At 32.9% G+C, this 27,521-nt stretch overlaps 1 protein-coding gene across 1 annotated transcript; it reads left to right on the top strand.

Annotated features, from left to right (window-relative positions):
• Positions 1-867: 867 nt before the first annotated feature.
• LOTGIDRAFT_233411 (hypothetical protein) lies at positions 868-27,521 on the top strand (the record flags this gene model as incomplete). Its single annotated transcript, XM_009059453.1, has 31 exons — positions 868-909; positions 7,516-7,723; positions 7,907-8,056; positions 8,348-8,466; positions 8,769-8,930; positions 9,365-9,478; positions 10,760-10,933; positions 11,331-11,528; positions 11,965-12,165; positions 12,483-12,575; positions 12,970-13,152; positions 13,654-13,884; positions 14,254-14,325; positions 14,700-14,880; positions 15,156-15,319; positions 15,651-15,776; positions 16,062-16,204; positions 16,441-16,563; positions 16,870-16,981; positions 17,156-17,278; positions 17,668-17,813; positions 18,057-18,240; positions 18,549-18,741; positions 19,154-19,311; positions 19,704-19,868; positions 20,171-20,327; positions 20,718-20,836; positions 21,214-21,777; positions 22,164-22,385; positions 24,433-24,508; positions 25,106-27,521. The coding sequence occupies 31 exons, from the start codon at positions 868-870 to the stop codon at positions 25,261-25,263; spliced, it is 5,061 nt and encodes a 1,686-aa protein (XP_009057701.1). The 3' UTR covers positions 25,264-27,521.

Raw genomic sequence — 27,521 nt, 5'->3', positions numbered from 1 at the left:
GAATTTACCAGTATGAAATACTATTTAATATTAACAACAAAAAATCATAAGACACAAGATCTATGTTTACAAAATTATCCTAACCATCTAACTAGTACATTATAAATCTGTTCGGTAAAGCTGCATATGTCTGTGATCAGGTGCCCAAAACATGGTCAGGCTGATCTGACCAGATATATTACATTATACAAGCTATCTTCTTTTTTTTTATCTAGATTTTCAAAACGCAATTTATAAAATGCCAGGTCATGTGAAGCAGCTGTGATCAAAATCAGGGAAATCACGAGCCATAATTATGAGATTAGCACAGGTTAAGGATTAGGATATTGAAAGGTGAACGATCATGACGCGACACTTTTGTCTTGTCTAGGACATGTCACCTATTTTGTAACAGGTGAAATAATTCGGTCAACGTGGAAATCACCTTTTCTGAGAAAACCCGTTCTTGATGACGTCACGATCATTTTGATTGGATGATCATATTCCTGGGTAATCCCCAATGACGCCATTCGTAGCGGACGAATATATTATCCTCATGTGATAAAATAGTCCTATTGTTTAATGCTTCTTTAGGGCACATTTGGAAGGATATCGCCTGAATAAAGCCAAATTCGTATTTTAAAGTATTTCTTCGATTGATTTCGAATGTAAACTGTAGGTATCAGATAAATAATCGTCTTTCTAAATTAGGAATTATGCGTAAGTTTTGACTGGAACTATTTTCGGAAAGTCTCTACGCCAATGGCCGCCATCTTGAGTGATAAGTGAGGGACGGTCATCTACGAAGCCACCGAAACCAATTTCTGAGGAATAAAAACAATACAAGGAACTGGTGAATCCAGAGAGCAACAACCCTAGCGTGAGGCTATGGCGCAAATTCTTCCCATACGCTTTCAGGAGCATCTGCAGGTGAGTTATTTTCAACCGGCACCCTCATTTTCTTCTCTTTTCATTTTACACGCCCCTTCAAAAAATGGCCGTCGTGTACAATACGGCATAAAATATGTTTGATTTAGTAGTTTTATGTGGATAAATCGATGATTCTATTGTAAGGGTTGATGGGAATAGAATTTGGGACAAGACTGATTTATTTTGCATAAGATTTTCGTTATGTGTGACAGGTTATTTGAGCTGTCAAATTGAACAATTTGCCGGTACTCTTGATGACTTGGCAAGCCACAAACGGAACCGGAAACCATCATTTTGTGAAGGAATTGTGTATTATTCATTTGCTATTATTGATTAATTTGTCATTAGAAGAAACTCAGATCATTGATCAGTTGAAATGTTCTCAAATTGCCTACTGTATCTCATCTCCTCGATTTCATTAAAATAAGGAAAACCACTAATAAAAGTACCTTGTAGAGACACCCACCAAATTAGTTTGATCCGCCCCTTTCTTTTAATTGATATTCATTAGAAGACATTTCAAGGTCTCACGAGCCCCAATGACTGGAAAAAGCACTCAAATAATAGATGGTTAACATATTATCTGCATTTGCAGAAGTGAACATTAATATATCTAACTCTAACCACTAGCTGTATACACGAATGTATGAATCAAACTTCCAAAATGAAGTGCCAGATTGTGTTTCAAGAAAAGGTTTTCCATTGCTATGATTGCACAATTTGACTGAATTTTTGCAGATTGGTGTAAGGTTTAAATTAAAAAACCAAAGAACTAAAAATCTAAAATCCTTAATAAGAGTTTGGCAATATATTGGGGGCAGTTAGGGTAGCATATTGATGTTATTTACACGCTTTAACCTCTAATGCAGTTCTTTTGTTTTCCAATGGCTACTGAATTGATTATTTTCTCACTTTATTTAATTGTAAATCTATCAAATAATCAATGGTGTCAGTATATTGAAGACTGTCAGTAGGGTTTTAAGAAGGGTCATCATTGCACCATAGGTAATCTCCTTAAGGATTAGCAATCAGGTGTGATAAACTGATACCTGTTATCTTAGGCAACACTTTCCACCATAGGTATTATCAATTAGGTGGTTTAAGCTGGTGCCAGTCAGTTTACCAGTAGCTTGATTGTTAGGCATCATTTTGCACCTTGTTAATGTAGCCATTGGAATCTCAGCAAGTTAAGTAACAAGTTGCACCACTTAAAGCAAGGTGTTAGGAGCCCATAATTCTAGTTAAATTCATCACCTATTGCCACCTACTGTTTTATTGATGAGCAGGTTAAGTTAGTTGGCTTGTTATAAGACATACTGTAGTTAAAGCTTCTGTCCTTGTTATAACTGCACGTTAATATGTATTATGATTATCACATTGAGATAAGGATGTACGTAGGAAACCGGGTTTGGAATTTCAGTAAAATATTGACAATACTAAACCAAAGTCATATATAACCTAACAACTCTAACAGAAAAATCCAACCACCAACAATTCAAGGACTACAGTACTCATGAATGAAAAAATGTCTATCAATTTAAGAGTTTTTATCCATAGATACATATCATCTGTTTGTCAGAATTATAGTCATTGATCGGACTACAAAGAAATGTTAAATTTTCTGCAGTCAGTGCTTAATTACTAGTCTATATTGTACAAGATTTATAAGATTTATTATAAAAAAAAAGTCACTGCATTTCCTCTTGGTCTCATGTATCTCTGTAATCAGAACTGGACCTAAGTTTTTGGTATACCAAAAATATAAAGATCTGATTTCTGTAATAAATGTTGGTTACTGAATGAGTTGTCCTGAGGCCTGTGTTAGTTGATATTGAAAGTTGATTGACATTGTGATTAAAAAGGGGGTGTGATCAATAAATTATCATTTAAAATCAAAGGTTGATATGACCTGTATATATTAAAAATTTAACATCCATATTTTAAGTTTTATTGTTGACTTCTCTAATGATATGATGCATTTTGAAATTTGTTCGTGATTTCTAATTTTTATGAAATTTTGCGTCTTTGTTTGAATGTTGACTTTTCTAATAATATGATGAATGATGAAAATCAGTAATTTTTATGAATTTTGCACCAATTTAAGTCTCCAATAATGAGAACTTCATGAATAATTGGATACAGTAAATCTATAATACCGCTAAACTGACAAATGTAATAGAGATGTAACTTTTCCTCTAGGCCTTTGTTTTAAGATGTAACTAGAATATTAACATTGTTTATAGAGTATTGTCTCGTTAGCAGGTTGATCTATGATCAAATTCATCATTTTTAAGAACCAGTATTGATTCTTCAATCCTCAATCTTTATAAATCATAAGCAATCATTTTATACTTTAACATTAGTCTATCCTATTCCTGTGTCATTAAATTGCCAAGTTCTCTGTCTCAATTAAATTTGTCTAGTCAGTAGATTATGAAGTAATAATTATTGAACTAGATAATCAAGACTATTAGGTACCAGAGTGACTGGTATTGTTTGTTGTCAATAATGATATTTTATACTAATAATAGTTCCTCCCTCACTCTCACGATTCATTCTATTTGTCTGTCAGTTATTATCGTATTGATTATTGGAAATTCTCAACGCTTCATTTCTTATCATTCAGTCACTTTCTTACAGCATGGCTGTGTTATAATACTTCTATAATACCGGTACTTCAGTATTTCTTGTCGTCAAGCCACTTTCTTATTGTATGATATTAAGATTTGATTAGCAAGAAGATTTCTGATGTAATTTAATTTGTCACACCTCTGCATCATTTGATAATTATGTAAAATGAAACTCATTGATGCATTATTCTATCAATTTTCAAGGATGAATTTTAGACTTAATTAGTTAAGCAATGCATGTTAAGTGTTGATTCTTTGTGAAGGAATTCAGGAATTTGGGGAAGCGTTCTTAAACTATTGCATCTATTCCTAACTTTAAGAGTACAGAATATGACAAACTTAGTTATGAATTTTATGATTTAGAAGAAAAAAAAAAACATGAAGATAAAGTCAGTTCAACAAGTTCATTGATTATTGAGTTAGTTTACAGTAGACAAATTTCTCCTGTTGTTTGAAAATAAAGGGTATCAGGAATTCGGGAAAGCATTCTTATTAAACTATCAGTTCCATATCTATAACATAACTATAAAACTCAATACAAGAAAGACAATTTTGACAATCAAAAATCTCGTCCAAAGTATAGAAAAATTTAGAGTAAAAGTTGTATTGTAGTGGACTCCTCCAAAGAGAAGTAACATCAGGTGTTTAGAAAAGAGTAAGCATGATCTGCTTCGCCCACAACACACGCAACTTCTATCATAGTAAAATCATGAGATACAACCAGATCAATTCATGAAGAGTACGGAGTACAGAATATAACAAACTTAGTTCAGATTTTCTAAAAAACATGAGAAGATAAAGTCAGGTTCAACTAGTTCATTGATTATTGGTCTAGTTTACGCTAGACGTTATTTTCCCCACGAACTGTTCCATTCATTCATTCTAGTCAGTTATAGTTAATCTTCAGAACTGACTGGCACTACACTTGTCTCTTAATCAATAAAATCACTTCAATATTAATCACATACGATCTCTGTTGTTCTCAGTTTTAGGATACTATCTTGGTATAGATTGATATTGTACCTTCAATTTTTCCATCTTGAACTCTCCCTGTCTGTGATGTAGGTTTGCATTGCTGATAAAATAGTCTGTGTGGGCTACAGACTGCCATAGCAAAATCTCTCCACTGGTGCAGTCTTTTAGCTCAATAAAAAAAATTTGTAACTTGTGAATAATTTTCATTGTGAAATTACACATTTGAAAACGAAAGTTGATGTTCAAATTTTTTGAGAAATTGATCCTTGGTTTGGAAAAGGAAGGGGCGTTAACTTTCAAAAGCAAGGGCAAAGGATTTAAGGAGATATTGAGTGCTCAATACCTGATTTAATTGGTCTAGATAATTAAGAGTGATGAAAGAGAATGTTTAATGATTTGTTATCAGTGAGACAGTGATATCAGATACCTGTAGGCTGACTGACTGACACATATCATTAAAACAAACTACAATAGATTGATGTTAAATATACTATATAGGGGTGGATTTCAATTTTCTTATTGTCAAGGTCAAAATCAATTGAAAAGGGATGTTGATTTAAATATCAATCAATTCTGATATTTCCTCATGTTCCCAGTTGTGTAGGTACAGATAATCCGAGACAGATCAATTCCAAGAGACTTTACCCTGTAGAATATGTTCGTTTCTGTCTTTCCTTGTAAACGATGTGACTTAAGTGCTTCAATCATAAATCTTATTGCCATGGTTCATGTTATTGATATGACATACCAGTCATGTCTGATTCGAGATTAAAGATCTCTGGTGCTTATTTTAGTATTTAGGACATGGAACGAGGCTGAAAGAGGTGTCCTATTGAAAAATGATGCAGGTATTTTTTAGATAAAACTGGGTTATATCAGCTGGTGAAGTAGATATTTAAAGAACTATCATCCTGTTATAGATCTATCAGTATTATCATCAAGAGATATGTAATATTAACCTAATCAATATACTTTGAACATGTAACTATCATATTGACTTTATCAATAGTATTTAAATACCAGTTTAATTTCAAATAAAACTTGACGTCTTACCAAGATAGCAATTAAATTTGCTGATTAAAGACTCTTTTAGTTAATTTAATTTGCTGATGGAAATCAAACTTGACAGGCAGATAACTTTCTGAATCCTTTAGGGTGGGGGAGGAGGGGGGAGTGGCTGAAGTTTTTTAAAAGAACCACTCTCACATCTGACTTAAAACTATCTAAAAAAAAAAGACACTAAAGGTTGTTTTTTTTTTTTTGTTGCCTGTCAAATTATCAATCTAGTCTTGATGAAAATTCTTGATTAACTATTGGCAGGATATGCTTACTTCCTCTGGACTTACCATATAACTGAAAAGTTCTGTCTTTGATTTTTCCTGAACAGTTCCCTTAGCATATCTGAGGAAGGTTTGCGAAGTAATAGCTGAAAATTCAAGATATGGCTGTAGAAAGACACTAAGGTTGTTTAAATTCTAGCAGTTGCAACATGCAGATTTCATTCCGAAGTGTTTTTTAAATGCTCTAACTGGCTGGTTCTGTTTACAAACAGTGACCTTAAATTTTTCTTACGTAAACAATGTCAAGCTAAAAATAAGAAATTATTATAAGACTTTTAAAGTAATAGGGTTAAAATGAGACAGAGATGTTTTCTATTAATATTATATATTATATATTGGCTATTTTCCCAAAAATTCATCAATTTATTCATTTACTCTCAATATTTTGGCACATTTTTGTTTGAAGATAGTTAGATACTGAATAGATATTGTATTTCATACACAATTTATCTAATATTCAAGACATTTGACAATGTCTCTGTAGTACAGTATAATAAGTCATATATTGATGGGAAAGGAGAATGTGGTATTATCAAGGGTGCTCAAATAAAAAAAATGATATTATATATTGTTTTAGCCCCCTTATTTAGTTTCTTTACTTACAAAATATGTTCGGAACTGTTCTGTTAAAACCCTATTGACATTGACAGTTGGAAATTGAAAATTTTTGTGTCTTCTTCAATAGTATGGGAAATATTGTAAGGGCATTAGCCCACCTCCTCCCCCCTCTCCCTCCCCTCTAAGTTAGTTCTAATTGTAGAGGGATCTTAATTGTGCACAGTCATGAGGTTAGTTCAACCTGCATCAATGATTCAAGCTGTAACTATCAATTACTTTCATTCCTTTAAGAAAGCGTAATTTAAAGTAAAATACTGATAAATTTCATCAATTATTTATATAATTTACGGTACTGGTATATTTTGTGTGAATGTACAGTAAAGAACAAGTTTGAAAATACTATAAATTAAGGTAATGGATTGTAGAATTGAATATGAAGCCTGAAGTTACTAGGGAAAGTAATTATTATTTACTTGTATCTCTAGTTTTAACAAACATTACTTTCAATGATTACTGCTTAAATATTCTATTGAAATAGAAATATATTGCAGGCAATTTTAATTGATTACACTAAAAATAATATCAATATTATAATAATATAGGATGTAAAACTCCATTTGAGTTGTGTGTGTTTTTTATGTTTGTATACCAACATTATTAAAGATAATTACCATAAAATATTCTGTCTACTAGTATATAGAATTATTTTGCAGGCAATTTCATTAATAAGACAAAAAATATTGAGAACCATATCAGTTGTCTCATTAGCCTAATTAAGAGCGAAAAAAAAGCAGGATGTAACACTGTTTTTTATATATTTTCATTCTAAATTCCATCCAAGTTATCCTCTATATCTTTGTTTGAATGATGATTTTGTGATGGTTATTTTAGTGACTAAAATTGGTTTCTCAGTAAAAAGTTTCCCCAATTATCATTTTTTTGTTAAAATTTTGTAGATTCAAATCCAATAAGTTGATCATCTTTTTCTTTTAGCATTTCTGCTTCCAAATATGTTGATTTATTTCGGTTTGATGTCTCTTTCGATGTTAAAATTATTTTATATAATTAACCAAATATATGATTTTCTTCTTTTATCTTCACAGCTTCAAAATGTTGGAATCAATGCAGCAACGATTGGGTTCAGTACCCTCACAATGGAATCTGATAAATTTATCTGTGTACGAGAGAAAGTGGGTGAAACGGCACAAGTTGTTATTATTGATATGAACGATACAGCTAATCCTATCAGACGACCAATTTCGGCAGATTCTGCTATTATGAACCCAACTAGTAAAGTCATTGCACTTAAAGGTATGTTTTCTTGTCAACATGCATATAATGTGCAAATTATCTGCCATTAATGCTTCAGGACTGAGAGCTTGAGATGGAGCCTCGTCCAGTACAGTGTTGCCCTTCAACCACTTTGACCAAGTCAAACCTTAGATTGCCTTATTGTCCTATAGTTATGAATATTATAATTTTGTTTTTTTTCAGCTGGTAAAACACTACAGATATTTAATATTGAAATGAAGAGTAAAATGAAGGCTCATTCTCTGACTGATGATGTCATTTTCTGGAAGTGGATTTCAGTCAACACGATTGGTCTCGTTACAGAAACATCTGTATTTCATTGGACCATGGAAGGTAAGAAATGAAAGATTTGATAATAGTTCTCCAGTCATCTATGTGACACTCCTCCACAGCATACTTTCTATCAGTAAGAAATTGTCAATGTATGATTGGAAATCAGTAAAATGAGGGGTGTTTTTTTGGGGGGTTTTTGTGACTAGTCTTATCCAGCCTTAGAAACGAAAGTTATAAGTGTTCTCCAATTTTATGTTGTGTTGACAATTCTATCAATGAAGGAAGTAGACAGAATCAAATTGATAATTCTCCAAGTAATATGAATCTAATGTATTCCTGTATATATTTTAGGTGATTCCCAGCCTCAGAAGATTTTTGATCGTCATACCAACCTAGCAGGATGTCAGATTATTAATTATAGAACAGACGCCAAACAACAATGGCTACTTTTGGTCGGAATTTCTGCTCAGGTAACGATTTATTTCATATTTATGTTGATCAACGATCAAAATGTGTTTGCTTAAAACCACTCTGAGAATGTCAAACCTATTAGATTTTGATGTTTTGCAGGACTCGATGTTAAAGCACTGGGACACAAATATTGAAGTTTAGTTTCTCTAAGACATACTTCTGGGGCAAGTTCCTTGAAAGTTTGACTAAAGCGTGGAATTTTTCAATGTGAAGTCTTATCTCAATATCTGTTTAGGGACTGGGCTCTATAAGCTTACTAAACACAAGAGTGAAAAATAATAAAAATCATTATGTTTTTCAGCAAAATCGAGTTGTAGGAGCTATGCAGTTATATTCTGTTGAAAGGAAAGTAAGTCAACCTATAGAAGGCCATGCTGCAGCTTTCTCTCAGTTTAAACTGGAGGGTAATCCCCACCCCTCAACATTATTTATTTTCGCTGTACGTGGACCACAAGGAGGAAAGGTAAGGCTGAATTTTATTTTTTCAGATTTTAGATTTCTATTGGGAGTGATGCATTCAAATTGTTGGATTATTTGATTGTGAAAATTCAGGTCTTGAACTAGTTTACTGTTTGGATATTTGAAAGATCATTATAGCCTTTGTTTCAAATTGTTTTGAAGGCTTTATTCACAAGCTTAGTCTAATTTAGATCTCCAATCAGACATGACTGACAAAAACAACCAATTTCACTTGATTTGTATCAGTTACCTTTGAAAAGAAAAGAACTTTCAGATTTTTTGGCTACATTTATAAAAGACATGCTATTTACAAATTCAGGCTCATGGTTTATTCAATTAAAAAAAACATAATAAATTTCAATGTAAAAGTTTGAATTTCTCTTGTATTTCATTGATTTGCTTTAACTAAAATCTTAATGGTTCTTATTTCTGTTTTAGTTACATGTAATAGAAGTGGGTCAACCACCAGAAGGAAATACAGCCTTTACCAAGAAAGCTGTGGATGTATATTTTCCAGCTGAGGCTCAAAATGATTTCCCAGTAGCTATGCAGGTAATTTACTCAAGTTTTTTACGAGATGTTAAGGTTATCTTGCTACCACCCATTGAAGATTCTTTTTTTACGTTATATTGTGTCAGATGTTAACTGTTTAAGCTTTGAAAAGGATCCTTAACTGAGAACCTAAGTTGTTATCCTTGTAAAATATAGTTCTTTCTATATGTCTTCATTAACCAATTCATTTTATTATGTCACAAAATTCTGTATCTGTGTATCATAGACAGTGTTAGACTGATATGTATATCATGACTGTGTTATACTAGAATAAATGATTAGTAATATACCAGCTGTTACCATGACGAATGTCAGATATCATCTGATTTTAACTCACTGAACTATTTATACATACAGTAGAAACTGTATTAAGAGACCACTCTTGAATTAATCAAAAAATGGTCTCTTACTGGAGTTGGTCGTGTGAACAGGATATACTGTACATACATCAGTGTACAATCTGTTGTCAAACTTGTATTCAAGTCAATAACAAGCAAAAGTTTTAAAAGATATTTACAAAATGTTTTAATCTCACAGAATTTGATTGTAAATTCATTTGTTGCCTTGACATATGAATATTTTGACAGAACTGAAAAGTCTTGCATATAAAAAAAAGTTGCTGATTTTTCATGAAATTTAATGATAACATGTAAGTCACAGTGCCTTGTTTTTAAGACCAATCATTGCTAAGCATTACAGATCTTCAGACTGTCAAATCAACATGATTGAATGTCTAAGAATAATGTAACTATAATGTATAGTATTATATAATATGATTATTATAATGAGAAACATGAGATATTATACAAGAGGATTAGGACAGACTATCTCTATCTCTTTCTGTAGTCTGACTGGAGAGTTAGTAATATCATCAGAATATCTTAACATACAGAACTCTTCCTATCAATATATTTACTATTTCAATATAATATCATCCCAGGAACATTACCACATCTTTTAAACAAAAGTTAAGAATTCCCAGGTACTAAGATTCCGAACCCCAACACAAATTCTGATATCTAAAACAACATATTGGCAATACATCGGTAGTAGCTAATGTGGTTCCAACAAAAACTAAAAGGTTTATAAGGGCGTTATGTGATCAGTCCTATTTCGCGATCAGTGACGTCATTAAACGCTTAGTCGATTGAAAATTGCATATTGATGCTATCCGTGTCTCCTGTACACATAAAAAATTTAGAAACCCTCTTTACAATCTCTTTAAATTACCTTTCCTTTATATCTATTCAATAATAAACTGTAATTTTATGATAATTTCAGGTTTCACCCAAACATGGAGTTGTATTTTTAGTCACTAAATTTGGTTATATTCATCTTCATGATATAGAAACAGCTACATCTATTTATATGAATCGTATCAGTGGTGAAACTATATTCGTCACAGCACCTCATGAAGCTACATCTGGTATCATTGGAGTCAACAGAAAGGGACAGGTTTGTAATTTGGATTTTAGCTTTTATAGAGTATTTGTGCCTTGAGTTTGATAAAAAATTATTGGGCGTTTGACAAGCATGTTACCACGATCAGTGTGCTAGAAAAGACCAATTGAAATTTAAGCTGATCATTAGAAATACCAGAGCAATGATGCAAACATGGGAGACAAACCTCGAATGCCACCTGAATATTACAATTTGCCTTAACAACGAGGGCAATGCTCAACTCATAGTCACTCAAATATGGTTGTTCAAAGGGGGATGACTCAAAACAAAAAATTAAGAATTCCATTTTATTTTCGAGGTGGAATAAATTGTAACTGCAAGCATTTAATATCTTGCTTGACAAAATGCGAATAAGTCTGTTTTCATGGTGTATATCTCTGTATATATTTAGGTATTATCAGTAAGTGTAGAAGAAGATACTATCGTACAATATGTAGCTAACAATATCAACAATCCAGATCTAGCGTTACGTATTGCATCACGTTGTAACCTCCCAGGAGCAGAAGATTTATTCGTTAGAAAGTTTAACAATTTATTTCAAGCTGGGTCCTATGCTGAAGCTGCTAAAGTGGCTGCCAGTGCACCTAAGGTAGGTTGAACTCACTGTAATTGTGACATTATGATGCCCTTACCTTTCAGATTTTCAGATATATGCATGTTATATCTGTATCCCTTAAAAAGCAATGTTTTTCAGAAATGCAGGTAAGAAGGGCTGACATGGAAAAAGTGTCTAGTTGTTTGGATGGGACAGTTAACCGAGGCTCTGTTTTCTACAGTCTGTGCACGTTTAGATCCCTACACTGTTGGAAATCGAAAAAGAGCAGGCTAATGCCACTGTCCTCGCAAAATTTCGCTCATTACACCCTTCATTAGCCCACATGTTGCAGAAGATTAGGACGTAAAACATTGTCAGGAAGTATTGGCTAACTGATATACTGATATATATTGTTAAATTCTAAATGTTAGAATGAAGCTAGTAGGAATTGTTTTCTACTGCTGTTTAACCATTCTGTTTATATTTTCAGGGTATTTTAAGAACTCCTCAGACTATTCAAAGATTTCAACAGATCCCAGCCCAGCCTGGACAAACTTCACCATTGTTCCAATTTTTCGGTATTTTATTAGACAAGGGTCAGCTAAATAAATACGAATCTATCGAATTATGTCGACCAATTTTACAACAGGGACGACCTCAATTATTAGAAAAATGGCTGAAAGAGGAAAAGGTTAGTGTTTGTTATTTTTAATTTTTATTTTCTGATGTGTTCAATTTTTACTTCTTCGTATCTGTCTTCATTAGCCGAAAGGTATTGGAAAGTTGGTTCATAAAATGCTATTTCATTAGCCTTTTCGTGTCGAACGAGCTATCTTGCTTGCTTGAAAATTCTGTCTTAAATCAAGCGTGGGTGCCCATTTTTGAATTCTACACAGAAGTTAATTTGAAATAGTATCTAGTTGTATAGAAAAACATCATTTTAAATAGCTATGATATTTGTTAATATAATATAGTTATTTGATATATCTTTGAAAATTCTATTCTCAGCTTGAATGTTGTGAAGAACTTGGAGATTTAATCAAACCAGCTGATTCTACACTGGCTCTATCTATTTATCTTAGAGCTAACGTACCAAACAAGGTAAGAATTTAACAATGTACAGATATACAGAGATAAGGATATTTTGCTGTCTCTTGTCTTAATAATGATTTATGTTGGATTATCAATAATACAAGAGATTATCTAATTGGTGATCAATGATTTAGCTGACTAAATGTTGGATTATACAGCTTTATATGTTCGTCAGTTTCATTAATTAGTTTTGGAATTTGTAACATACAGAAGGTCATACTACACACAAGTGAAGAAAAATAAACTCAAAAAAGAAGTCAGATTTTTCTATGTAATAACTTCATAATTATTTGGTTGCGACAGGTATTTAAAGGAAATGACATTGGCTTATTCATTTTGTAAAAACAATTCAGAAATTAAAAAATAATTCCTATACTTATTCATTTATTCTGATTTCTTCCAGGTTATTCAATGTTTTGCTGAAACAGGACAGTTCCAAAAGATTATCTTATACTCTAAAAAAGTTGGTTTTACACCAGACTATATCTTTCTCTTACGTAATATTATGAGGATGAATCCAGAACAAGGTTTACAATTCGCTCAGATGTTAGTAGCAGACGACGAACCATTGGCTGATTTAAACCAGGTAGGTCAAAATTTATCTTGAAAGACCTCTTGAACAGCCGACATGTGCCTGTGAAGCAAGTGAGAGGCTGATGTGAAAAAAAAGTGTCTAGTTATTCTGTTAAAACAATAACCTGAGATTCTGTGGGCTACAGTCTGTGCACGTTAATTAGTTAAAGGTGCCTAAACAGTTGAATATCGAAAAAGAATAAGCAAATTTGACTATCATGACGATTTCCCCCATTGCATACTGCGTGGCATTGTTTTCATCAGTCCAATCAGGTGCAGAAATTAGGATGGACATTTTTATTTTATTTGAGCAGATGATTGAATCAAGATTGAATCAAGGAGTATGAGATTACGCCCAATCTACCCTTGAACATTTTCACCATAAGACACTGCTAAAAAACTATTGTTTTCACTATGGCGGAGAGATAGGGCACACAGGAAATGTAATGACTCTCATCTCTTTATCTTGTAGATTGGTACTGACTAAAATTTCATTTTTTTTCTTTGTTTGTAGATCGTCGACGTCTTCATGGAATTCAACTTGATTCAACAATGTACATCATTCTTGTTAGACGCTTTGAAAAACAACCGACCAGCTGAAGGCCCACTACAAACCAGACTGTTTGAGATGAATTTAATGTCAGCACCACAAGTAGCAGACGCCATTCTGGGAAACCAAATGTTTACTCATTACGATCGAGCTCATATCGCTCAACTTTGTGAGAAAGCTGGTCTTTTACAGAGAGTAAGTTTTTTATTATTTTATCTGGATGCATGAGTTGACTTAATATACCTTTATTCAGCCCTGCGTTTAAAACATTTTGAAGGGTTTCATAGGGCTTTACTGAAGGAGTCGTGTCATAGATAATTGAAGGGAAGACAAAATGATTTTTGAAAATTGTATGTGAAAAAGGATGACTGAAAGTAGGTTGAAGGGACTGACTGAATAGAAAACATTCATGCCTGCATTCAATATGGTATGGCATGGCCTGTCTTCATTAATAAACCCAGAATTAGAAGTGTTAAATAGGGCTGTAACAAACAGAAAATTGTCGATATTTTTGTAAAGAATTAGAATTGAAGCTTGTAGTATAATGTGTTTGTTATTTTACAGGCTTTAGAACATTATACAGATTTATATGATATCAAACGAGCCGTAGTTCATACACACCTTCTCAACCCTGAGGTACGTATCATATTATATATTTTACACTGGGATATGAGGGGAGAAGAGCGTGCAGTATTTTGGTTGTTATTTTAGTAATATATGATCAATGATCAATGCTGCTGACAAATTTCCAGTCTGAAATCATAAAGAAACTAGTTTGAAAATGGGGGCATTAACTCCATTTTTAGGCCAGACATATTGGCAAAGGAAACGAATTTTGAAAGGGATTTAAAAGTGATTTTCTTGCCTTCCCTATAGCTTCTATTTACACCATTAGAATTCCCTGTTCGATGAAAAACTTGACATTTCTACCATTGCCTTTTTGAGTCTACTTCACCTGTAGAGGGTGCACATATTTTAATTTTTAATTTAATATTTTGACTTTATTTCAGTGGTTGGTAACATATTTTGGATCGATTTCTATCGATGACTCTGTAGAGTGTTTACGTGCCATGTTACAAGCCAACATTAGACAAAATCTACAAGTTTGTGTGCAGATAGCCTCGAAATATCATGAACAACTCGGCACCCAGAATTTAATAGAATTGTTCGAATCTTTTAAGAGTTATGAAGGTAAGTGAATTTTGATTGGTTGAGACCATTGAATGGGTTTATTGTGGAAAAAAATTTTGCCTCGTCTTTTGAGGGGGATTCAGCCTACAAAGGCTTCTTGTTTAATGAGTTTTTGATGTTAAATCGTGTTAGGCCAGAATAGTAAAATTTCCATCATTGAACACTGCACGATATTGATCATTCGGTGAAGAAAATATGACTTAAACATTCGTTTGTTGATTTTTACGTGATTTTTTTGTCCACTGTGTAATATGAAATAATATTTTCCATTTCAGGTTTATTCTATTTCCTTGGATCAATCGTAAACTTCAGTCAAGATGCTGACGTACATCTAAAATATATCCAGGCTGCCTGTAAAACTGGACAGATTAAAGAAGTAGAGAGAATTTGTAGAGAAAGTAATTGTTATGACCCAGAACGAGTCAAAAATTTCCTCAAGGTAAGAATTCAATGTTTTCACAACTTCCTTAGTTCTTGAAATGGTGTTATGATTTCGTAATTGCCAGCATTGCAAAATTTAAGACTATTGTTAAACGAAACACAGTTTGTAGAAATAGGTCAAAACACAGGTCACAAAGATGTGGTGAGACCCACAAAATGTACCTGATAAACATCCCTTACTAGTTGAAAGTTAAAAAGGGCATGCTGATGCCATGGTCTAGGCAAATTTTGCCCATTGCAAGCTGTTAGATCTTGTCCGTCTGTTTTCATCAATGCAAATGGTAACAGAAAAATATTACTGAAATATGTTTTACTTTTGTCTATTGCAGGAAGCTAAATTAACAGATCAGTTACCATTGATTATTGTGTGTGATCGTTTTGATTTCGTTCATGATTTAGTTCTCTACCTCTATAGAAACAGTCTACAAAAATATATAGAAATTTACGTACAGAAGGTGGGTTTATTATCTCTTTAGGTTCACAAAATATCAAGTTGTGTTAAAGGTGTCTAGTGATTCAATGACTTTGTATGAAATATGTGGAGATATATTAAATGCTTATTTTAGATTATTAATTTTGTTTTAAGAACAAGCCACTTTTAAATTGCTTAAATAACATAATAAATTTTTTCAGTTTTTTGGACGTAGCTGTGACTTGTGATCTCATTGTCCATTGAATTCATAAAAAATTGTGAAAGAAAAATGTATTTTCGGATACTAACCCTACAATTTGAATTTCAGGTAAATCCAGCTCGTTTACCTGTCGTAGTAGGAGGATTATTAGATGTTGATTGTTCTGAAGATGTAATTAAACAATTAATCATGGTCGTTAAGGGTCAATTCTCAACAGACGAACTCGTTGCAGAAGTAGAAAAAAGAAATAGGTTTGTAGATTTTGGTTTTATCTTAATTTTTTTTGTAATTTTGTGGGTCTCTGTCCAGTTTCTCATCAAAATTATTCAATTTAAAGGGATTTTCCCCCAAAAAATGAAAGAAGAAAATGTGCAGATCAGTAAGACTTAAAATTCAATTTCATTTCATAAGACCAGTAACTCAATTTGACTTATGTGCTGAACCGAATACCATTATTTTTTCATTGCTTTATTTTTATCTATTACAGATTGAAATTATTGTTACCATGGTTAGAAAATAGAATAATAGAAGGTGTCACGGAACCTGCTACCCATAATGCACTAGGTAAAATATATATCGATAGTAACAACAATCCAGAAAGATTCTTGAGGTAAGTGAAACTTTTGTCGTCTATAAAGTTAATTTGAAGATCCCAAAATTCCCAGACCTATGTTTGAGGTCAAGTGATACATCCAAAAAGTACTTCAAGAGAAATAAGTATTGCCAATTCTAATCGGTGCCAAATATGTTAAGTTCATTAGCTGCTACCTATATTCCATCAATATATTTCGGATTTCTTGTTTCATTTTGTGGTCCTAATCATTAGTACTTGGTTTATTTATTGTAGGTTGCCAATAATGATATTTTGTTTAAATATCTTCGTGAGTCATATATTATATCTGTTTTATATTTTCAGAGAGAATCAGTATTATGACAGTAAAGTTGTGGGTAAATATTGTGAGAAACGTGACCCCCATCTAGCTTGTGTCGCTTATGAACGAGGATTGTGTGATGAGGAGCTGATCAAGGTAAGTGGAAATAGTTTTATCTTGTACTGCTTATCATAATGCTTTGGTCTACCATAGGGCAAAAGTGTGAAGACAATAGCGATACAGTTTCAGACGGCCATTTCTGACTGTCCAACTGGCTTTTGCTTGTTTTGTAATTAGTTTGGTCTAATGAATGTAATTTGTTGATTGTAGGTATGTAATGAGAACTCATTGTTTAAATCAGAAGCTAGATATTTGGTACGAAGAAAGGATACAGATTTATGGGTGGAAGTTCTCAATGAAAATAATGAATACAGACGTCAACTTATTGATCAGGTAAGTAGATTGATTTTTAATTTGTAGGTCAATAACTTGGCTCAACTTTGAATCTTTAGAACATGGAATCTACAGAACAAAATTGTTTGGTACTTGCTGAATGATGTTTAAATTATTATATTTCTAACTATTTCTGATTGCGATACATTCTGTGGCAGAAACAATTAGCCCTCTATAGTTAAACAATATCACTCCTTAAGAAAGTAGATGTATGAACTTTAACAATATCTACTAAATAAAACTGACTCTTAAAATAACTAAATATTTTACTTTCATATTCTTATGGCAGAATTGCTGATATTGGCTTTATTATACTGTCTTCTAAATAGACTTGATGTGATAAGGATACCTATCTAAAACTAATCAACTTGTTTTGTACTTTATAACAGGTGTGTACCACAGCTCTATCAGAAACCCAAGATCCAGAAGAAATATCTGTCGCTGTTAAGGCCTTTATGACAGCTGATTTACCAAATGAATTGATAGAATTGTTAGAAAAGGTTGTTTTAGAAAGTTCTGTATTTAGTGATCATAGGTACGTCTTGATTTTTATATATATATTACATTACTGATGCAGGGAGGGACTGACAAGGAAAAAGCATTCAGGGATGGGACGAGAAACCCTCAACAGTTGAAAATTGAAAAACAGCAGGCTAATGCTTTAGACTTGGCAAAATTTCACTCACTGCACGCTTTCAGTCTGGTTCCAAAATATTTTAGAACTTGATTTCTTTAATTGCATAGCAAATTTCAACTTAAGATTTAATTTTATTTTCAGAAATTTACAGAATCTGTTGATTTTGACTGCTATTAAAGCTGATCGTACGAGAGTTATGGAATATATTAATAGATTAGATAATTATGACGCCCCAGATATCGCTAATATTGCTATAACTAATGAACTATATGAAGAAGCCTTCGCTATTTATAAGAAATTTGAAGTCAACACTTCAGCTATTCAGGTTTGTTAATATTTTTTGATAATGAATTTTAGAATTGCAATGACCAGAATTGTTGGATTTGGTTTTGTGAAAAAAATCAAAAACATTGATACACATATTTTCTAAATAAAAGAGCATCTGTGATTCAATGGAACATATTATTTTGGGGAGCATATTGACTGCATCAGCCACACTTTACTCTTTCTCTTTGCAATAAGTAATTAGGTTTGTAGCTTGTTTTCCTTATATTAAAACTATGTCCAACTTTTGCTGTTACATATTTTCAAAACATTTTGAATTTAGACTCATATTGATCTTTCTTTCTGCAGGTTTTGATTGATAATGTAGATAACTTAGATCGTGCTTATGAGTTTGCTGAACGATGTAATGATCCTGCAGTATGGTCACAACTTGGTCGTGCTCAGTTGAAGAAAGGCATGATGAAAGAGGCTGTAGACTCGTTTATCAAGGCTGATGATCCATCAGAATATATGGAAGTCGTGTCTGTTGCTAGTAAGAGTGGTGAGTAGGTTGTTTTGAATTTTGATGTGAATAACTTCCAAGAGAAAGAAACGTGATAGAGCCCGACTGACTTTACCAAGGAGTCAGGGGTTTAATTATGAATTTTGCTGTGAATAGAAGTCCAAGAAGAAATAGTTGTTCAACTTAAAGAACCTTGAGTGTCTCAGTGAGTTATAAGCCAGCCTGTCTAGAGGTCTGGGGTTCAATTCTAACAGACTAGATACAGCTTCAAATATTTCAACTACTATTGTATTATTTTTGACATGTTTGTGATATTTTAGCAAACTTGATGCAGAAAATTTAGGAAGTCTTTCTCAAAACTTGTTCCGGCTTGGAAGTTCGTAGAACATCGACGATAAATCCTAAAAAAAAATAACTCTTGATTCAGTACTATTGTTGTCTTTTGTTGCAGATAAATGGGAAGATTTAGTGAAATTTTTACAAATGGCGAGAAAGAAGGCAAGAGAAACCTATATAGAAACAGAATTAATTTATGCGTACGCTAAAACTAACAGATTGGCTGATTTGGAAGAATTTATCTCGGGACCTAACCATGCTAATATTACACAGGTTCGTCTTCCTTTACTTTTATTTTTGATAAAATGTCTCTAGCTTTGATAATTTTAAATTGAAATTCTGTTATTGTGAATCAGTTTGACCCTTATAGAAGCAGACTCTCTTGTCTGATGTCCCTGTGCAACTCTTTCTGAAAGGAATGGGACATGAAAATTGAGGTCTGATATCTTTAGGCTACTTTCCGAAAAAATCTGTTGTTAATGTCAGATTGAAATTGCAATCAAGGATGTTAGTGCTGTTGTCTTTTCTCTCATTGCACACTGCATGGGTATTGGATTGTGAAGAAAAGTTGTATCTTATTTTGTTAAAGAGACTCTGTAGAAATACTGGATATTCCACTTGTCAATCGCTGTATCAACTAACAATGTAATATTTGATATTTTCAGGTAGCTGATCGATGTTTTGATGACAAGATGTATGATGCGTGTAAACTATTATATAATAACGTATCAAACTATGCTCGTCTAGCCATCACCCTGGTACATCTCGGAGAATACCAAGGAGCTGTGGACGGCGCTAGGAAAGCCAACAGTACCAGAACATGGAAGGAGGTACGTTATTTTTTCATCCTGTACTGTTTTATTGTATGGTAAAAGCATAATTTATATTGAATATTGAATCATTAAGACTTTAAGAAAAAGATAATCACTCGAAATTCATAAAATAAGGATTTATCTCACTACTGACATGAATAGTAAACTTCAAAATATTTACAAAAATCCATATATTGTTGAACACTTTGAGAATAGATTTAGTCCTATTTTTATGAAATGTATGGCAAGGAAACTTGAAAGAGATCAAGTAAAAATTCTAGACCTATGCCCATAATTTCCATTTTCCTTTTCAACTGTAGGTATGTTTTGCGTGTGTGGATAATGAAGAATTCCGACTAGCTCAGACTTGTGGGTTACATATTGTGGTCCATGCTGACGAACTTGAAGAATTGATCAACTATTATCAAGATAGAGGGTATTTTGAGGAGCTGATTTCCTTATTAGAAGCAGCTTTAGGTATGTAGTCCTGTTTCTACCGATTGTTTTGGTGGCGCTTGATTGGTTAGTTCTGTATATCTAGGATTGATGGAATCAAAGGAAAGTTCCACAAAAAAAAGATGAAACATGATTCAGAACTTAGACAGAATTAAAAAAGAGGTAGAAGGAACTAGAAGTGTAAACTTTGAATGTTGACACATTGAATTTGTAGTGTTCGATTGGCATCTAGAGTTGGAACAGATTAACTTAACCAATACAAGTTGGGCTACATTTTGGACTTACATAATGATTGGTGTGATCTTTTAAACTTGTAAACTATACTCCCCCATGGTTCCGAACATGGGATACAGGTACCCCTGGGGCTATAATATATCTTATATTTATCTCATGATTGTCATGTTATTGTAGGTTTGGAGAGAGCCCATATGGGTATGTTCACAGAATTAGCTATCTTATACTCGAAATATAAACCAGAAAAAATGCGAGAACATTTGGAGCTGTTCTGGTCCAGAGTAAACATTCCAAAGGTAACAAACGTTTCATTTCTTACTGTCAAAATTTCATGTGTTTAATTGGATTTATCTCCCTTGAATTAGAAAAGGCGCTAATGTCTTAAGCAGATAAGGGACTTAAATTTCAAAGAATTTAAGATGATCCAGTATTCTGATTGGTTAATCACTGACAACAAATTTGGTTTTATTATCCAATCAACTTATTGTATATCTTCAAATCTTGACTTTACAAGTTTTTGAGAATAAGGGACCTGTATAAAACAACTTTTTTGATAAAAAATTTAGATAATTAGATAAACTTAAACTATAATATAAAAAAAAATAAAAGAATTCAAAATTTTGATCTCTCTGCCTGTGTTTTCTAAGTTTATCACATTAACTTGTTGTTTCAGGTCTTACGAGCAGCTGACCAAGCTCATCTCTGGTCAGAGTTAGTGTTCCTGTATGATAAATATGAAGAATACGACAACGCCATCTTGACGATGATGAATCACCCGACCGAGGCATGGAAAGAAAGCCAATTTAAAGATATCGTCACGAAAGTTGCCAACATTGAGTTATATTACAAAGCTATTCAGTTCTATTTGGACTTCAAACCATTATTATTAAACGACCTCCTTTTGGTTCTGACGCCACGATTAGATCATACACGCTCTGTAACTTTCTTTACGAAAGCCAATCAAATACCATTGGTCAAACCCTACCTTCGCTCCGTGCAGAAGAACAACAACAAGGCCATCAATGAAGCTCTGAATAATCTATTCATTGAAGAAGAAGACTACAATGGATTGAGAGCCTCAATCGATGCTTACGAGAACTTTGACAACATCTCGCTAGCTCAACGTCTAGAGAAACATGATTTGATTGAGTTCCGACGTATCGCTGCCTATTTATACAAGGGTAATAACAGATGGAAACAGAGTGTTGATTTATGTAAGAAAGATAGATTATTTAAGGTGAGATATTTCATATTTTTGGAGGAACTTTGGGGGCGTTGTCCACAAATTATTTCTAGAAATCTGAATTATTTTCGTAGTTAAGTTTTCGAGATTAAGGCCCCAATTTTACGGGGAAAATAAACAATCCACTCGTTAGATGAAGCAATAAACCAAGACCCATTGTGCTACTGACTATCAACTAAGATTTTTATCAGTTTTGGAAATGAAAAAGATTAGGTTAACGCTGCTGCCCTGACAAAATTTCCCTCATTGCACACACTGCATGGCGTTGGCTGTCTTCACTAGCCTAATAAAGAGCAGAAAAGTAGGACAGAAAGCACATTTCAGTTCATTATCTCAGGCAGGAGTCAGAATAGGGTGTAAAACTCGAGTCTATATTACAGGATGCTATGATGTATGCTGGAGAATCAAGACAAGTTGAAATCGCAGAAGAATTAATAGCCTGGTTCCTGGAAAATAAAAATAACGAATGTTTCGCTGCCTGTCTGTTTCAATGTTACGATTTATTACGACCTGATGTTATACTCGAGTTGGCATGGCGACACAATATCATGGATTTCGCTATGCCGTATATGATTCAAGTCATGAGAGAATACACTGCTAAAGTAAGTACTGTTCCACTTTTGATTTAAGAGAGTTCACAAAGATCTTTTAAAATTTTGGCATCTAGGTGTGGCCATAACATGTCTTTTGGACCTTGAAAGTTGGGCAAGATGCTTTACGTATTTATGGAAACAAAACAATGAATGGAACTTTCCTGTTTTCCACAAAATGAAATTGATAATTGGATGGAATGGGTATAGTGAAAAAATGGAACAAAAGTTAGACCATATCTGCATGCAATTTGAATTTTTGACTTTGTAATTGAAGATAATTTTGCATTAAATTTGGCTTATTATGAACAGAGTTTAAGAAACCTTTTTGGTGAAAATTTGGATTTACTTAGCTAAACCTAAATAGAGCCAATGTAAAACACAAAATTTGGTTAAAACTTCAAATGTGACCAATAATTAGATCATTCTTCATAAAATCTCTCAATTGTCCCTGAAATCTTGTGACACGATTTGATAAAACTGGTCAAGTAAACAAAGTAATTATAAGTTGACCTATATTGGTAGTGGACAATGGTGATAACAATATAATAACTCTAGGGGAGCTTACTGGGGTATAGTCCTGGCTTATAGCAGTATTAGGGGTGGCTTATTAGGGTGTCGTATTTCACAAGCTGAAGTTAGATTGCCATTGTCCACTATAATGGTCAATCCTTTATTCAAGCTATAATATTAAGTTTCAAAATTTAACATTTATTATGAAAGGTTGTCTCTTCTGTTTTTGTAAACAATAATTTAGGATATCAATCAAATTAATCATAGTGAAGTAAAAAGATAAATAAAAGTTCTGACTCTAAGGAGGTTTTCTAAACTTGTCATGTTCAGAAGCCTTAAAGAATTAGGAAATCTTTTTTGAAAATGCCCCAAAATACCCAGACTACACCATGTAAACTATGATATATATTTGTTACAATGTACTACAATGTTATGTTGTCAGTTGTTAGATTAGAACAATAGATGTTAGAAGTTGATTGATAGTTCTAGTTTTACATCAGTTAACATGTGGTACACTAGTTATCTTATATTGTCATGTTAAACCATGTTAACAACCTCTTCTCATTGGTTTATATTGTATCATTACATGTACAACTCTGACCCCCAGACACCACATGTCTTGCAAGACATAAAATAAAAAATAAAAACTCTGACCCCCAGACACCACATGTCTTGCAAGACATAAAACAAAAATAAAAACTCTGACCCCCAGACACCACATGTCTTGCAAGACATAAAATAAAAACTCTGACCCCCCAGACACCTTGTTTTTTTATGTTAACCTTCATGATGTCGTACAAAAACATATATATATATTCTTGCTGTATGAACTTGAACTTGTTACTTTGGTGTGTCTACTAATCTCAAAGATACTTTAAATATAAATAGTAAAAATGAGTAATCCAGCAACTTCAATTTTGAGTTTTTATGCCAATTTCCTCTTTTACGTGATTTTATAAAGTGTAGAAGTGGAGATAGATTGTTTGAATTTATACGTCTTTTAGTGACCACCCTTTTCAATTTCTTGTTTTATGTAGCTGCATACGTTTCATAAAAATACTAAAATTCAATTAATTCTCAGTAACGCTAAACAGAATCATGCTCTTATGAAGTTTTGTAACAGTTGGAATTGTTTTCACTAAATTATGTATATTTCCATATTGATAATCTAAAATATAACATAAAAGGAAACTGGTGAAGCAAAGATGATGTTAACTTGTAATATAGTTTGATAATATAAAAGCGAGAATATACTCCATGTCAATGTTATCATAAAACTAAAAGGGGCACCTGTCAACTTCTAGTCTATCAGGTTGTACTAGTTGTTAACATGTACAAACTTTTACACATAAAAGAAATATAATAAACATGGTAATATACAACCTTTGACTAGGTCAAAAGTAAACTTAACATTTGATCTGTATTTTTTTCTAATCTTGATAAACTTGGTGTCTGTGTGCTTAAACCTAAAATGAATAATATGAGCCCTGTGATTTGAACCCTATGATCTAGTAATATTAAACTAATATCAATTATATATTTACAGGTAGATAAACTAGAACAATCAGATGCTGTAAGAAGTGAAGAGGAACAAAGGGCTGAAGATAGACCTATTGTTTTAGGTATGTCAACTTTCATTATATACAATTTCAAAACATTGCCCAACTCATATATACTAATGAGTGCCTCACCTCTAGTTGTCTGAAGAGCAGGGTTGCCCATCAAGTTAGGCGTTGGCTGGTTATCTAGAGTGTCTAGGCCTAGATCTTAGAATAGGTTAGGACAGTGCTGGAGGATTGGGGCTGGCCAGAAAGACGTAGAGGGTCTAGGCCTAGATCCTAGAGTGCTGGAGGATTGGGGCTGGCCAGAAAGACGTAGAGGGTCTAGGCCTAGATCCTAGAGTGCTGGAGGATTGGGGCTGGCCAGAAAGACGTAGCGGGTCTAGGATTAGATCTTAGCATGGATCGAGAGTGTGCTAGAGGTGTTTTTTTTTGTCCAGTTTGGTGTTACATAAGTCAACTACTGAAGAAAAAGCTGAATATTATGTGCTAGTCATCTATTTGACACCCCGCATTTGTTAAGTGAACTCTTACACACGTGCATACTATCTATCAATATATAACAGTATATTTTTGATTAGAAGAGTCCCATTGTGATTTAAGGGTGTTTCTTTCTCATGAAATTAGTGCAATGATGACACTTTTTTTTTTAAATTTCAGGTGAACCTCAATTAATGTTGACAGCTGGTCCAGGCATGATGCCCCCACCCCAACCAGGTTACCCTGGGGGTTACGGACCTCAACCTGGTATGCCTCAAGCTGGCATGCCCCAACAACCTGGGATGGCTATGCCGGGTTCCTATGGTTACAACATGTAGAGTGTTAGAGATTAACGTGAATTGTATATTAATTATGTAAATTATATGCGAAAGAGAAAATATATTATCCAATCAAATTATGATGCTGTTAATAGCGGCTTATTTGTTAAAAATCGGGGGAAGTCACAGAATTCGTATAACTGTATTTATGAGGCATGTATTTGTATGTCTCGGAATTCGTTCATTTTTAAAAACAATTTTTCTTCAAATTATGTCTCTGAAAAACTTAACCATTGTTCAATTTATTCAAAAACTAAATGGATTGAGTTGTGAAGTTTGGGAATTTAATAACTAGAATGCGAGTTCTAAGAGCTTAGCAATGTCACAACTGCACTAAGCTAAATTAAGAATTAATTTGGCAAATTTTTTTGATTTAGTTTTGCTCGAACAAAAACACATTGATACAATTTGAAGTGAAAGGTTTTTAAAAATAACGTAAAATTGAATTAAAATCATTGAAATTTTCACATTCCTGATGTATGTTTTAAACGTAGAGTTGCTAATTATTGGAGAGTGCTAGTAGTCTTTATCATACCAGCCATTTTATAGTAGTCACTGTTATACCAGACGCTCGTCTGTCTAGAGTATTTATTATAATCATACTTGGAAGAAATGCGTAGTCGTTGTTGTCATTTATAGGGATACGACTTAAATTTGAATATTATGGTTATCCTTGTATTTCAAATTTGAAGTTGTGACTCTGTAAATGTAACACTAAGTAGAAAAAGGTATACTGATCGTAATAAATGTTTCACTGTGAACTTAGCTAGATTTACAGAGGATTTTAGAAAGTGTACGACAGGGCATTTTGTAAATTATATCAAACCAAGGGGACATAACTAGAACATATTTGATAGTAATTGTAAATACTGAAAACCCTTGAGCTCTAATTTAAAATTTAACGGGGTCTAAGTTTCTATTGTTCTGTCTTTAGTTGGTGCATGACAATTATATGCATTTGTGTGTATTTCTGAGTCATTTTAAACAGTCTTGTAAGCTAACTGTTTTATATTACAACATGCATGTTCACGCATGTACATGCGTATGAAAGATCCTTGTGCTACTATAAACCAATCAAACAACATTGTACAATCTTCATGAACGAGTTTGTCTGAGCCGTTATCCTGCTTTCTAAAATTGCTAAAAAAAATTTGCACCCAGTTTTGACAATTTGCACCTGAGCTGATAATATTTATGCAAAAATGATTTTTTGAAATCACGTCCATTTACGATTATGTTGAAAAAATTTCTTGATTTATTTGTGATTGGCATTTATTGATTTCTATTAATTTGCTCTTAATTGGCCAAAGGATCAAGTTATTTGAATCCCAAATTATAAACTTCATGAATATTAATTTATGCAAATGAGCAAATTTGCGTTAAATGTTCAAGTAATTAACATATTCTGAATTATATCCATAATAGTGTGTATGCGTTCACTTCATATTATAGTTTTAGCTTTTCAAATCATATATAACCATAGCAACAATTTAAAACTAATAAAAACATTGAAAAAAACGGAAATGTATAAAAATATCGGAAAAATTTATGATTTTAGACAATTTTTTTTTCTTTTGTTATTGTTTAATGTATTCATTTATTAAATATTATTATTATTATTATATTTCATGATTCCATGTAGCCTTGTTTATCAAGTTCTTTATGTTACTGTTATTCTAGAACGCTAAAGACTTGATGTTCAAATCTTGAAATCATTTTTGTGAATTGCTACTGAGTATTTTCAGTAGCTGATAAACTAATTGGACTGGCACGTAAAGTATATCAACAATATCGTCACAGTATAGTATGTTACTCCTCCCCCTGCCCTAAGGACATTAAGATAAGACTAGTATATGTTTGTGAATTATGATACAGAAATAACTGTCGTGACGTCATGTCACAGTCGTGATGTGTCACCGATGTGATGGCTGTCATATTGGTGATGTCTCTTGTGTTGCATTGCTAATGTGTCACATTTGTGACTCCTGTTGCATTCGAAGTGTGATGCGTGTGACATCTGTGATGCGTGCGACCGTGATGTAATGTACACAGTATATATCTATATTATTATGTTATATTAGTTGTATTTAAATACATGTCATCAATAAATATACCGTACTAAAAACTTTTACTGTCACCCCCACCCCCCTTTTTACATGTATTACTTGGATCGTGAAGACCTCCTTAAAGCGGTTATCTTGACTGTATTGAAAGCATGGCATCGTCTGATTTGAATCAAACTATCATGAACAAACGTC

Source organism: Lottia gigantea (genome assembly GCF_000327385.1).
Source record: "Lottia gigantea unplaced genomic scaffold LOTGIsca_39, whole genome shotgun sequence".
NCBI lineage: Eukaryota > Metazoa > Mollusca > Gastropoda > Lottiidae > Lottia > Lottia gigantea.
The sequence above is the reverse complement of the archived record's forward strand: the minus strand, read 5'-3'. Positions and strand labels throughout refer to the sequence as shown.